General features: G+C 27.9%; 2 protein-coding genes across 2 annotated transcripts; one reads left to right on the top strand and one right to left on the bottom strand.

Moving 5' to 3' along the window:
• Positions 1–10682: 10682 nt before the first annotated feature.
• LOC110636815 (uncharacterized) lies at positions 10683–12335 on the bottom strand. Its single transcript, XM_021786659.2, has 2 exons — positions 12225–12335; positions 10683–11083 (listed from the first exon to the last, which is right to left on the bottom strand). Exon 2 carries the CDS (start codon positions 11081–11083, stop codon positions 10739–10741), a length of 345 nt encoding a protein of 114 aa, XP_021642351.2. The 5' UTR covers positions 12225–12335; the 3' UTR covers positions 10683–10738.
• Positions 12336–13147: 812 nt separating this feature from the next.
• On the top strand, positions 13148–15260 carry LOC131170552 (uncharacterized). Its single transcript, XM_058129784.1, has 2 exons — positions 13148–14156; positions 14448–15260. The coding sequence occupies exons 1-2, from the start codon at positions 13434–13436 to the stop codon at positions 14526–14528; spliced, it is 804 nt and encodes a 267-aa protein (XP_057985767.1). The 5' UTR covers positions 13148–13433; the 3' UTR covers positions 14529–15260.
• Positions 15261–15782: the final 522 nt, after the last annotated feature.

Here is a 15782-nt window from a genome sequence, read left to right as displayed (position 1 = left end):
TGCCTTTTGTACTTCCTCATTCCACCACCATCTCTCTTTTGAGGGTGGTCCATGTCCTTTAGACTCTCCAAGTACTTTTCTAGCTATTTCTCTAATCTTTGATGCCATCTGTATCCACATATCATTGGCCTCCATATCTAGCTTCCATACTTCGGACTCGAGAAGCTCATTTTTGAACTTCACTTGCTTTACTCCTTTGAACTCCCACCACTTTGTTCGAGCTACACTATTTCTTCTAACCTTACTTGAATTGTTCCTAAACTTGACATCCAAGACCACCAACCTATGTTGACTTGTTAAAGCCTCTCCTGGAATGACCTTGCAATCCTTGCATAGAGCTCTATTTGTCTTCCTAGTTAAGAGGAAGTCGATTTGGCTTCTATGTTGCCCACTTTTGAAAGTCACTAAATGTGACTCTCTTTTTATAAAGTAGGTATTTGCTAGTATTAGGTCGTATGCCATAGCAAAATCCAGGATGTTTTTTCCCTCCTCATTTCGACTGCCAAAACCAAAACCTCCATGAACATTCTCATAACCTTGCCTATCACTTCCTACATGTCCATTCAAATCTCCACCAATGAAAACATTCTCTTCATTCGGTATGCTTTGCATTAAATCATCCATATCTTCCCAAAACCTTTGTTTACTCTCACTGTCTAGTCCTATTTGTGGGGCATAAGCACTAACTATATTTATTGTTTCTCCTTCTAGTACTAGCTTTACTAGTATAATTCTATCTCCTACTCTTTTCACAGCTATTACTGCGTCTTTCAATGTCCTGTCTATGATTATGCCCACTGCTCTTGTTTTCACATTTCCTGTAAACCACGCTTTGTACTCGAATTACCCACTTCCTTACTTTTCTCTCCTACCCATTTAGTCTCCTGAATGCAAGCAATATTCACCCTTCTCCTTTCCAAGGTATCCACAAGCTCCATTAATTTTCCTGTAAGTGATCCAACATTCCAAGTACCAACCCTGATCCTCCTCCTATCCTGCTCCTTCCTAATTGGTCTCCTTCTATGATATCTTCTATTGTTTTCTATATCTATCTTGTGTTCTGTTCCACTATTTGTTCTACTATCTGTCCTATGGACTAACTTCTTTACCCACACCCGTCCATGATGTGGGAACCCTTGCTCACTTAACACCACACCCGGGCGCCGGCATAGCGCGTCGCTTTCGGTGAACGCCTTACACTCTTGCATATTTATCACTACACCCGGGCTCCAATGTAGTGCGTCGTTAGTAGAGGACGCCCCAACGTTTATATCATTTGAATCCATATCATAGGGTGTGACGAAATTTTTACGCTGGTTGTCACCTACCGCAACCCTCCTCCTTTACCCGGGCTTGGGACCGGCTAAGCGCAAACTACTTAGGCGGAGTTTGAATGAGACTCAGAAAAGAAACGAAATTCAATTCATATAGATAATTAAATAATTAGAGTGTCCCAACTATACAGAACATTGTGTGTGTGGGTTTATAGTTGGTTGAGTTAGTTTGATTGTATGTTAATTTCGTTATCCCCCTTGTTAGCTGCGTAGTATTGCATTTCAAATTCTGCATCGTTGGCATTTTTTTTTTTTGGAAATTTTTTAATTTTAATTGTTTATTTTTGTTTTATCCCTAGGCATATTTGGATGAAGCATCGAAGCAGGTCTATTATGGAAATGTTACGTGGAGCAAACCAACAAAATAGCCATCATTGAATTTTAGAGATGCAGAGTCTCATTTGTAATTAAATGCATTTTTGGTTGTAACAGTGGGGGCTCATATGATAATTATTATTATTATTTGTTAGGATTTTTTTTGTCTAGACTCGGTCTACTATAAATTTAAAATACAAAATGTAAAATGTTTAATGAAATTTACTTATTAAATATATAAATCTCATATAATTGTGTCTTGAATCCATGATGAATCAATTCTAGCTAAGAATTTTCCTGTTTGCCATATCATCTTTTTGGAGGCAGAGTAGAAAACTTGCTTACTCAAAGGGTGGAGTAGTGATTCCTATAATCAATAGAAAAGAATGCATGTTTGTCTTTCCTTGAAAAGCTTGCATAATTTATGGTTTTAGATATATACAACCACAGCTGCTAATCATGCAGGTGTATAAATTTTTTTTAATTTATTTATTAATGATATATAATTAATAAAAATTATTTTGTAAATATTTGTAAAATCATGTGCTATCATTTTTAATATGATGAAATTAGTTCTACAATATAATGTCATTGTATGGTTTGTACCACTAAATTTAAAAATGATATTGTTGATTTATTTTTAATTTTATTTTAATTAAAATATATTATAATTTTTAAATCTTATTACTTTAAGTGTCCATTTATGAAAGATTTAATAGGCGCGTTTCACGGTAAAATTAATGATTTCTTTATATCATTTAAATTTTTTATTAAAATATTTAAATTATAGTTTCTATATAAATATTAAATAAATCAAATTCCAAGAACTAAAATTGCAAAAAATATCAAAACAAAATTAAAATCAATAAAAGTATATTGATATGATAATTTTTATATATTATATAAAATGCTACTATAATTTAATAGCTTGATATTAAAAAAATATATATATAAATCACACAAAATAATGGTAGCAATTATGTTAATTATAAAATTGAAGTGTTTAAAGTTTCAATTTTATATATTGAAAAAAAAAGTATTGTTTAATTCAAATGAACCACCTTTTAGAAATTCTATTTCCCTAGAAGTAATTTACCCAATTTAGGGCAGGTAAATCACTTTTTTTAAGGGTAATTAACTTATTTTTTGTGAAACGAAGAAAAAATTGACTTACTCCCAACTAATTGAGTCAATTTAAGTCAATTTTTTCGCACTTCCTCGGAACTTATGTTCCTAATAACCCACTTACTCCCAACTAAACAAGACATCACTTATTAGTTAATAAATCTTACTATAACTTAATTAAAAAAGTGTATACGTGTTTTTTATTTATTAAAAAGAATTAAAGAAAAAAAAGTTAATATATCATTTATCTATCAATAAAATCTTATTTTAATCTCTTAAATTGAATCAAATAGTAAATAGCTTCAATACTAAAAGGTAAATAAATTTTGAAAAATAAAAAAAAATCATTTCTAAAATTGAAGTGTTTGAAAATTGAATTCTATATAAGGTGTCCATAGGCTTTTGACTCAATAAATAAGAAATGACCAAAATATTAGATTTTTTGCCATCTCGATGTGATAGACCAGTTCTCATCATTGGATTTCTTGACACTGGTGCTCATAAGAGTATGATGAATCTAACTTCTTTCATTGATTCAGAAACAGAAATGCTTTGAGTAGGTTGAGCCGGTGATACAAAAGGATAAGTTTTTGATTTTGGTTTTTGTGGAAATGGATTATGGGTCGGACTTTGTGTAAAAATGATTGGTTGGTAAAAAAGTTTATAAATAGTGGGTGAATAGAAGAAAGAGAATTAATTATAATTTGATAGAGGAACAAAAGAATTATCATTAGATCAGATAGTGTTTATTTATTTTATTGTGATTTAAATTAAATGAGCTGATGAGTGTAAAAAGACTAAATAATTTAAAAAAAATGATGAAACTATTATGGCTTAATGTTAAATGGAATAAGTTGATGAGTAGATTAGCATTTTTGTAAAAAAAAAGTAATAATAATTAAAAAAAAAAAACAATGCTCCGCTGTTAAATGAAAAAGATTAAAAAAAAAAAAGGCCAAAATGAAAATGGTGTTTGAGAACGGGTGAAGTTTGTGCTTAGTCATGGAGGGAAGTAAGGATGGGAAGGGTATTTTTAGCTACTCACCAGATTGAATTTTATTAGAATAAATTTGGGTCTTATGTCCCATATAATCAAGTTTGAATTTGAAAAATAATATCTGTGTATGTTGAAATCTAGTTAGATTTTATATATTGATACTTATTATTTATATTTGTGTATAAAAATAATTAATTAAATATAAAACACACATTTTATAATAATATTTAGAAATATATATATATATATATATATATATATATATATATATATATATTATATTTTAAATAAATTGAATATAAATATTTTATAATATTATTAAATGTTTAAAATATAAATTGTCAAAAAATAATTATATAGATTATTAATTAAATAGTGTAAAGTTAATGGCTTCAATATTATTCGAATAATAATAATTGAATTTGAAATAGATGAGTAACTTAGCATAAATTTTAATTAGTTATGAGATGAATTTAAATATTAAAAATAATAATTAGATTTAGATATAATAATTTTTGTGAGTATTTTATTCATTGCTAACTTTAGAGAGGAAGGTACTAAGTTGACACTCTTATGGAAAAAGAATAAATAATATTTTAAAAAATTAGTAAAAAAAAATAAAAAGAAGCAAAGTAAAATAAAAAAAAAACGAGTGGATACTGTTACCGCGAAAAAAATAAAGTAGGTAATGAATTTAGGTAATTTCAACAAATTTTAATTAATTTTAAGATAAATTTAGATATGATAATTTTCATAATTATTTTATTATCGCCATCTTTAGAGTGGAGAAAGTACTAAATAAGTTGACACTCTTATGTAAAAAAAAATTAAAAAAAAATTTGTTGAAAAGAAATTAAAAAAAGCAAGAGAAATAAAATAAAAAAAATTAGTTATTGTTACAACAACTTCTTGCTTACAATCTTAAATTTATAAAAAATTTTTTTTACAAATTTTTATTTCCTGAAAGTATTATTATCGCTTACGATGTTATTAAATATATCTTTATTAATAATCTTTAAATAATTTAATTGACCTCAATTTGATTTAACATTTGAGTTTTCATAATTTCCATTAAAAAAAATTATCAAATATCATAAGCTTTATTAATGAATTAGCATAATACTCATGCTATGCATAAGTCATTTATAATTTTTATTTTTGAATTTGTTTTTTAATTATATTTTAAATAAAATAAATTATTATTATTAAATTAATTTTAAATTAAAATTTCTTTTTTATTTAATTTAATTTGAATAAATTTTTACTTATTACAATAACAGATTTTTAATTAATTTATGATATAATTAATTAAAATATTTATTTAATTCTTTTATACATATATTAATATTAATAATAGTTTTCATAATTATTTCATTTAAAATATAATGAAAATATTTTATTCAAAAAATAATTTAAATTTTATATATATATATATAGCATGTAAGTTTTTTCTTACTATTGTCACTTAGTATTTTAAATTTTAATGCTGTTACATGACATTATAAAGTAAGAAAATTTTTTCTTGCAATTGCCATATGGCAATCTAAATTTTAGTGCTGTCACGTGACATTTACTATATAGAAATTATTATATTTAATAATTATAATAATTAATATAAGTAATTATTACCATTACTATTACTATTAAGTATTTTTACTTTTATAATTGTTACCAACATTTTATGGCTAAGTAATTAAAAATATTAGATATATTTCAATAATTTTATAAATTTCTCATTTAATGATTTTTAAATTTTTAATTATTTCATTTAATTATAAAAATTTAAAAATTATATATCTTAAGATTTATAAAATAATTTAAAATTATACTATAAAAGTAATTACATGAAATTAAATACTTTGCCTTCTCTCTTCTTTTTATATATTTAATAAATTTTAATTTACTTTAATATTATTTTATTTTTTATTTATCTTATTTTATTACATATTTAGTAAAAACATATTTTCAATGATATATATATGAATTATGAAAAAATGAAATAAAATTTTATTTTTATATTTATGATAAATAAGAAACTTATATTAATATTTAATTTTCATTATTTAATATTTTTTATAGTACAATTAATATTTTTTAAATTATATATATCCATCAAGTAATTTCATTAAATTCTCTCTATTTTTTATTAATTAATTATATAAATTTTTTAAATTATGATTAAGTTATTAATTCTCTAATTATGTGTATATAAGTTATAAAATATTTAATTATTATACTTTAATATTATAATAAGTTATTATTATTATTATTTAATTATTAAAAATGCCTAGAAAGCTCTATTTGATTAGAGATAGATAAAAATTAAGAGTTAATTAGATTAATTTATTAATTATACCCAATAAAAATAAATACTAATTTTATATATGTTCCATTTACTTTCCGATGACGAGGCGGTCTAGATTTTTATAAAATAAATTTAAGAGGAAATATGATTATAAGTCTATCAAATTTATACTAAGTAGCAATTTTAAAGTGAATTTAATGATGATAATTTTTTTTTTTATATTTCTTAAATAGTTGTAATATACAATTATTATATAATTTAATTTTCTAAATACAATCTTTAATTATTTTGATATTTCAAATTTAAATAATAGAAAAATATTGATTACTAAATATAATCATCATTCATTATAAGGTTTCCTAATTTTTAATTTAAAAACGTCAATAATAGTTACTTTAAAGGAAAATGAAATATTTTTAAGCACATTTACTATAGTTGAATTTAGTGTTTAATTATTGATGATTTAGTATTTAAATTTGGCAAATTAAGACATTTAATTTTAAAATTCAACGAATAATATCATGACTATCTAATTATTACTATAACTAAAAGTTTAATTTCCTTTAAAATATATATTCCAAATTAAAACTAAGCATATTTAAATTTTTATGAAAAATTAATCATTGAATTTTCTTTTAAACATGTCTAATTATTAAAGATACTACTTATCCATTAATTTTTAATTTTTTTAAAGAGAGAAAAGTTAATATTATTATTATTATGAAAAAAATAATAAATAGCAATTATATATTACAATTATATAGGATATTACATTAACATTAAAGGTTAAAATTATGAAAAATTAATATTCCACAAATACTATATGAAATTTAATAAATATTAATAAATTCAATTCAGCTTGCTTTTTTAAAAAAATTGATATAAATGAAATTGGCATATGTGACAAGGGAAAAAATTTCTAGCAATAAATTCAATTTAATATTGCCACTTGTAGCATAAATATAACAGTTTTAAAATCTTACGTGACAACACTGAAGAAAACTTAATTGCTTTAAATATTACCACGTGGCATAAATGTAATAGTTTTAGAATCCTAAGTGGTAAAGGAAAACTTATTTGCTTTATATATATATATAGATATAGATGTCACATGGGTAGCATTCCCAATATAAATTATTTTCTTTATCAAAAATGAAAATGAATCATTTGAATTTAAATATACTCTATAAAGAAGCAATTTGATATTCATCCAAATGAAATAACTGTTAAGGTCTTAAATGACATATCATTTATATTCAAAACAATTATATTACGTTTCTTACATAGAAAAAAAAAAAAAGACAAATCCAACTAATAGAAAATAAAAAAAATTAAAAAAAAAGAGGGATGAGAGAGGGTAAAAACTATGATTCTTGTAAACATGAAAAAGAGAAGGAAACAAAAAATAACATTGAAGAAAATAGTTAAGGCTTTCTTAGAATACAATATTAAGAAGAATTTTCTTTTTTCTTTTAATTTTAATTGACGTTAAAGTTTTACACAAATATATGAAGAAAATCTTTTTAATTTAATTTTTTTAATTTATCTTTATTTTATTTTATTCGTACTTTTAACTTTGTATAATTATTTTTTAGAAAAGGAAAAATTAGCTCAATCATTATTTTTTATTAGGCCAATTGGAAAAAAAACATTAAAACTTTTCATCAATTTATAATTTTATTTTCACGTTTCAATTTTAGTTTTGATATCATAACATTTGATATTGGGTACAATTGTATTCAATTTTTAAAATCAAATTTATAACTGGACATAAAAGCTAAATATTTGTTATAATTTACAGTTATATTCAATTTCTAAAATCAAATTTGCAATTAGACATAAAAGCCAAATCTTAAAGATTTGACTATAATTATAGATTACTGCAAACGTTTGGCTTTTATGTCTAGCTACAATTTTAATTTTAGAAATTAAATACAATTGCATTCAATGTCAAATGTTAAGATAACAAAATCAAAATTGAAATATAAGGATAAATTATAAATTAATGAATTTTTTTCCAATTGTCCTTTTTATCATTAATTTTGAGTGGGGTCATTAATAATTTTTGGATTATATATATATATATATATATATATATATATATATATATATATATATATATATAAAACTTTTATAGTGGAGCTCCATGTTTGAGGTTGTGGAAGTCTTGCAGCTTTATGCTAAGCTAAACAAACCAAGGTTCCTCCTGTGTGAAGCATTACGACTTCTGTAGCTCATTTGTTTCCTCCTTGCTAAGTTGAGTTGCCATTTCCAGCTTAGAGCTATAAGAAAAATCCTTGGGATGGAAATTAACAAGACAGGAGTAACAAAGGGCTATGGCTCTTGTAGAAGAATTACACTAAGAAGGTGTTGGAGAGGTTTGGTATGAAAAAAGTTAAACTAGTCACTACGCCATTAATTATCTACTCAGTTCAAGCTGTGTAGTTTACAATGATTCAAACAAACAGATAATGAAGTGGAATTCATTCCAAAGGTTGTTTGCCATGGTTTGCACCAGGCCAGATTTAGCATACATTGTTAGTGTGATAGCAGATTCATGGCTAATCCAGAGAAGGAAAATTAGCAAGCAGTAAAATGAGTTTTTTGATACTTGAAAGGTACGATTGGTTATGAGATTTGTTTTTGTACGGCTATGATTTTGTTTTTGCTATTGGATACATAGATGCAAATTATGCAGGGACTTAAATGATAGAAAGTCTACTAAAGCTTATGTATTTACACTAGTAAGTGGACCCATTGGTTGGAGATCAACTTTATTAAGTGTAATTGCCCTGTCCAGAACAGAGGCGAAGTATATGGCTACACTAGAAGCTTATCAAGAAGCATTGTGGTTGAAAGTGTTTATAGTAAAAATTGATTTTGCAAGGCAAGCTCTTTATCTATATTGTGAAAATCAAAGTGCCATTGACTTATCCAAAAATCAAGTCTACCATACTCGTACTAAGCATATTACAGTGAGGAATCACAAGATTAGAGAATTTATTTCTTCGGATGATGAGATGTTGAAGAACGTACATACCCCATAAAATGTAGTAGATATGTTGACAAAGGTGGTACCAATGAAGAAGCTCAAATATTGTCTGCACTTGCTCCATGTTACTCATAGTTGATTATGATGATGGTAAGGGCTTTAGGTGGAGGAATGGATCCCCAAAGTTGATCTTCAAAGGGTGTGGATATTCACCAAGATAGAGATTATAGAGTTAGAGTGGCTCATATTAGGAGAATTACTAGACACTTAACTTAAAATGGAAAGGACGTTGTGCGTTGAGGGGTGAGTGAAGTGGAGCGAAATAGAGGGAAGCGAACCCCTATGCACACAATGTCTCTCATCATGATGTGTTTACTGTTCATATTGTCAATGAAATGCTCTTGCGGTACAATACCGTATTGTTTTGAGTCTGGGTATTTTTATTATAGGCATGGGCATTATTATATTTTGAGTTCCTTTGATACTAGCTGTGTAAAGATTAACTTTAATATGATGTATTTGAGGATTTTTCCAGTAGTAAAAGAAAGCAAGCAGCTCTGTGAATATAGAAATATTGTCAAATCACATAAATCTATGGATTCTCTCTGTTTGATCATCTCTTTTTCACTTATTCTTGAATATGTGCATGTTTAGTTTGCAACATAATCAACCCATTTTATACTAATTTATTGAGGAGCCTCCTCAAGGTTGAGGAGAATTTGTTTTGTATGGCTTCTGAGGAGTATCGTGTACTAGAAAATGTAATATAATTTAGAAAGTCTCTTTCTTTGGCATTGCCTTCCATTATAATACATTAAAAAAAAAAAGTAAAAGGCAAAGACTGTTAATTGGGAGAGAGTGCTGGTCAAATTAATTTTAATTCATTTTAATTCGAGCTTATACAAGTGATTAATTTGCTTTACACATCAAAATGACTAGTCAAGTCAATGTTGTAATTTAACTACTTATATTTACCCTTTTATGTTTATATTTTCCTCATATGAGATTTATAACCCAACACCTCCCCCTCAAGTGCAACTATATGGTTGTCACTTGACAATTAGTTTGTATTTTTAACTCAATATAGGCTCAATTATATAGTTTTATGGGCGGCTGAAATACACAATTCAGTTCGGACTCTGATACCATATTAAATTTGAAAAGAGTACTGGTCAAATTATAATTTAATTTATTTTAATTTTATGCTTATATAAGTGATTAAATTGCTTTATACTTCAAAATGACTAGTCAAGTTAATGTTTATAATGTAGGATTTATAATCCCAACAAAGACTTACATGATGACCATCGACTACTAGTCCAATGTGATGATCGACCCCATGAAAAACAAGCACTTAGAGCAAAATCAGAACAATTAAAATAGTTGTCATGAATAAAAGAGCCAGTAATACATTCTTGACATATAATCCCAAGCAATTAATACATACATTTGTTATGTGCCATGGATGTTAACGTGGACTTAGGGGAAACTGGTCTATTATAAATTCAAAACATAAATATGTAGATCTCATTTATTTAGTATTTGAATCCCACCAGGCATATTCTATATTGGATTTATGATGAATCAAGTGTAGGCAATAATTTTATGTGGAAATACATACAATTATTAGGACATCAAAAGAAAGTTTGTTTTCCACTAATCACATTATTCTAAACCAGGTCACTAAGGGAACTTGATGATTTAGCAGCTAACTCTGAGAGATTTGAGCCAACAGAATGTCCACGAACCATGCCAGGGGTTCTGTGGAATCTGCACCTAAATGAGCCTGCATGTGTGGTAGGAGCGCAAAGGCAATTCCACCTTTCTCTTGATGGTTTTGTCCATGCACTTTGTAGCCTTGGTGAACTATTTAAGGATGATGAAGTATTTTTCTTGTCTATTGCTTCCAAGTCTGTTTCCAGCACAGATATCTTTGAAGGTTTCTTCAGGTGAAGGTGCATGTGCTTCTCATCAATCTTTGAGGGTTTCTCATATCCTATGTTAGACATTTTCATCTGTGAAAAATATTCAAAATTCATCATACAAAAATATTTCACATTAAATTGAGATAATAAATTAGTGAAACATGTAGCATCTCAAAATACTAAGATGAAAAACATTTTTCATTTTAATGTTTATAATACTCTATATGACAAAAGAGTATTGTAAATTATATAAAACAGTTTTGGTATTTGCCATTATTTCAATTTATTTTCTCCCCCTTAAAAGCACAAAACACAAAAAAAGGGGATTTTTAACACCATGTTGATTTTTTCTACTAAATAAATAAATAAATAAAACTTGATTTCGAAAAAAATTCCCTGTAAGTTTGACCTAATATAAAAAAAATTTACCGAGACTTGTTCTATTATATATCCAAAATATAAATATATGAGTTTCACTTCTTTTACATTTAGGTCTCACTATACATGTTGTATCTTGAATCCACAATAGATCGAGTATAAGTAAGAATTTTCTCACATAATATTAGCGTATAAACTCTAACTAAAAGTTTGCAACAACACTAACACAACCATTTGATAATATGCAGATGCTATTGACAATTACATTCAATATCAAATTTCTAATGATATTTCTATTGACAATTACTTTCAATAAAGGGGATTTTTAACACCATGTTGATTTTTTCTACTAAATAAATAAATAAATAAAACTTGATTTCGAAAAAAATTCCCTGTAAGTTTGACCTAATATAAAAAAAATTTACCGAGACTTGTTCTATTATATATCCAAAATATAAATATATGAGTTTCACTTCTTTTACATTTAGGTCTCACTATACATGTTGTATCTTGAATCCACAATAGATCGAGTATAAGTAAGAATTTTCTCACATAATATTAGCGTATAAACTCTAACTAAAAGTTTGCAACAACACTAACACAACCATTTGATAATATGCAGATGCTATTGACAATTACATTCAATATCAAATTTCTAATGATATTTCTATTGACAATTACTTTCAATATGCAGATGCTATTTATTGTGATCTTATATGGTTATGATTATAATCACTGATCAGGGTGTATTTATGACATATACAATAATTGCATTGAATAAATTCTCAATAATGAAACATTTCATGCAAATGTTGGGGATTGCTTATAATAATTAATGTGCAGCTATATATACCTGACAATGGGATTCGAGGGCAAGAATTCTTTCCAGTGGAGGCCAAATGTGTAGCAGGAGAAGGATGCACGAGATGGCCCAAGAGATATGACTTCTTCTAAGGGGAATAAAGAAAACACTCAAATGGGCAAATGTGAGACTGAGAACAACACATGTTATTAAATAAAATTTTGGGTTCCCAATTCTGTTTGCAGTTGCAAATATGTGGTAATTCCTATTCAATTCATTTCCAACCACTATTTTCTCTTCTTCCTTGAGAAAAATTAGGGTTCCTACCTTTTTCTTTCCCTCAATTAACTAACCTCTGCTAAATGCATGCTAAACTTTGTTTTTATTATATAGGAATTAGAAGGTTGATATATAATTTTTTAAAAAAATAAGTTTTTGATTTATGTGAGTACGTTTATACGAATTAATATGTCTTGATAAAATTATCATGGTTATATAAAGGGTGTGTCCTAAGCTCTATGCGTGCGAATATTTAACTGTCTCTAATATAAAAAAGAAAAATCTCTCTATCCTAATATGGTCAGAGGAGAACGTAAACATTGAAGCTAGAATTCATAGCAAGAAAGTAATATGCATTTCTTATAATCAATATATAATTAATCCGTGAAGAAGAAATTCACTTGTTGGCTAGATATAAATATGCTAGACCACAAATTTTTTATTTTGGTAAAATTCAGATGTGAAGTGATATGAAATAGTATATTCAGTCTTTTACTTGCAATCACAAAATAAAAACCACTGCAATTTTCTACTAGAAAAAAGAAGATAAAAAGAATTTTCTAATCATTCTTGCAAGATAGATTGACGAATGGAGCAGTTCAAGTAGTTGTCTTATTGTACCACTGAAACTATCTTGCTTACACCAAAGGCATCGGTTTCAACCGTTTTCTTTATATATATGAAATTTGCTTTTGATTCTGTGCTAGCTGCTGATCTCTTGCATGTTGATTTTTGTAATAGCATCTTTGCCACTCGTCAATCCTCCCTTTCCCTCTCCTCTGCAACCTTACCAAATTTGCTTACATCTTCTTTTTCATTTTCTGCCCAGAAACTGTCCTCTTCTTCTATTCTCTTTCCACACACTAGCTGCTTGTTTCCTCTCTTTGATGGTTTTCAATCTCACTTTCTCTTGAAATCCCTCTTCAAGATCACAGAACAGAAAGCCCTTCTGTACCATCTTCTTCAATCCACATATATAACATGTTCTCTCCTCACCTAAATATTGATGAAGAACCAAAGGCGAGTTTTCCATTAACTGATTTATCTTTAAGCACTGGTGTAGTCGTCCAGAGAGCCCAACAATGCAAAATTCTTTCTAATGTTGGAGACAAGATTCAGCCCAAAAGCATCTCCTACACCAGAAATTATCAACACCCATTTGAATCACAAGAAAGTCTGATTCGATTTAAGAAGCAAAGAAGCCTGGATGGTGCAGCATTAACTATAGGAACTGGTTCTAGTTCAGACCAGTTTAAAATAAGTGGGCTTGATCAAACTGACGAAAGACTCAGGTCAGCTGCTAGTTTTAGTGCTGGAAGTGGAGTATATGGAGGCGAATATGCAAGGAACGAGCCAACCCAAGTTACGAATCTATTCGGTGCATGTAATGCAAGTGAAGTGAGAGGTATTGATAAGGCAAGAAACGTACCCTACCATCAATTTGTTGATGGGTTGATTATGAGGAATGAAAATGGCAACAGAATGAGTGGTTATGGTGGACCTGAAGTGAATGTTGTTAACAAAGGAAGCCCATATCAACAATCAGTATTGTGTGGGGGGCTCAACACTAGTGAAAATAGCAAAAGAATGAGTTCTTATGGCAGAGCTGGTGCAACTTTTATTCATACCCCAGCATCTGAGAAAATCCGCCACAGAATGATAAAAAATCGAGAATCAGCTGCCAGATCTAGAGCAAGAAATCAGGTAAGCTTTCTCCCTCTCCACCCCAAACATTTCTTTTTTCATATATTTGACTTTCTATTAGAACTCGAATTCAAGACCTTATAACTTTAGAGATAGACTCCAACACCGTGAGCTACAGTTCATTGGTTGTTTTTTTTTTGCTTTCTTTATTTCTTTCTTTCCCCTTTCTCAAAAAATCATATATGGAAGACATAGGATAGGGTATAGTAGATATTTTGTCATTGTTTTTGTGTTTCTTTTTACTGGTTTGTTTATTCGTTTCTATCTCCTATTCTCTTTAATGCTTGACAGGCTCTGGAAGCTCAACAACAATTGGAAAATACAGCACTCAAGAAAGAGAATGATCTCCTAAAAAGGATTGTAAGGGTATAATTTAAGTAGCAATTTGATTTTGTTGAAAGTATTTGACCATTTAGTTACCATTTGAGATCCCCCCATGTTGGTTAAACCAGATGGAACATATTAAATTCATTCACATCATTGAATTTGAAAATGATGGCTAGTCAGAATTTCAGAATATAAAAAGTTCAGGATATGTATTGTTATTTGAAAACCAGCATAAGAGGATTCAAATGATGTTGAACTTAGTTTCTAAATTTATATCGACTCTTTAACTATAGGAAAGTAAGATATTGTCAATGGGTTTTGATGCTTTGCAGTTTCTCTTAGCAATTGTGAGGACAAAACGCACGAAGTTGCCAAAACTTTCAAGGAGTTTCTCAGCGCCATTCTAAATGACACAACAGAAACGAATCAATAGGAACAAATAGCGTGTGTGTAAATGGATGAAAGTGTTGCTAGGCTTGTGACTTTTGAGTCATCAATATGAAGCACCTGCCAGTTTAGCCCTGGTAGTAAGTACACCTCTTAACATGGACAAGGTCCAAGTCTCCTTAATTTTCCCAGTTTTAATGTAAATAAGAATACTAAAACTGTTGATACTGTTTGTATATGTCATGCGTCTAACAGTAGCAAGTCTTGAAGCTGTATGAATCTAGTATCAAGCACTGTCACTGCTGGATCAATCATATCTTCTGTATGTTAGAAGCAACATATGTAAGCTAGCATATGACCTGAATATATGAACCCCCCACTGCCTGCAAATGCTTCTCTATAAAAGTCAGGATAAATTCCTTTTAAAGTCCATTTGGATGAACAAATATTTCACTACCACATAAAAGGGTTATGGGAAACTCTTGTTATAGACGTCAAGACTGTTGCCATAAGTCTATGGAAGAAATTTCACGGTTACTATATTTACCTCCACTGTTGTTATATATTATTGCAACGGTTTACTTTATATTTGATGACCATTTAAAAAAAAATACTACAATAAGATGTGCAATTAGTGATGGAGCCCAATTAAAATATATGATTTATTAATAAATTACTTACGTATATATTGATTGAAGGGATTGATTAACTAACGATGATAACCATTTCATAACTATAAAACAAAAACATTTAATAAATATAATAATAAAAATAAACGCTTTAATTTTTTTAAACAAGTTGATTGGCTAAAAATTAAATGAAATTGCTATTAGTTTAAAAATATAATGAATGATTAAAATTGTGAATTGCTAAAGTTAAAATATATTGATAGCTTAATATTAAAAAAATTAT

The sequence above is a fragment of the Hevea brasiliensis genome, chromosome 2 (genome assembly GCF_030052815.1).
Source record: "Hevea brasiliensis isolate MT/VB/25A 57/8 chromosome 2, ASM3005281v1, whole genome shotgun sequence".
Lineage (NCBI taxonomy): Eukaryota > Viridiplantae > Streptophyta > Magnoliopsida > Malpighiales > Euphorbiaceae > Hevea > Hevea brasiliensis.
This window is presented reverse-complemented; position numbering and strand designations above follow the sequence as displayed.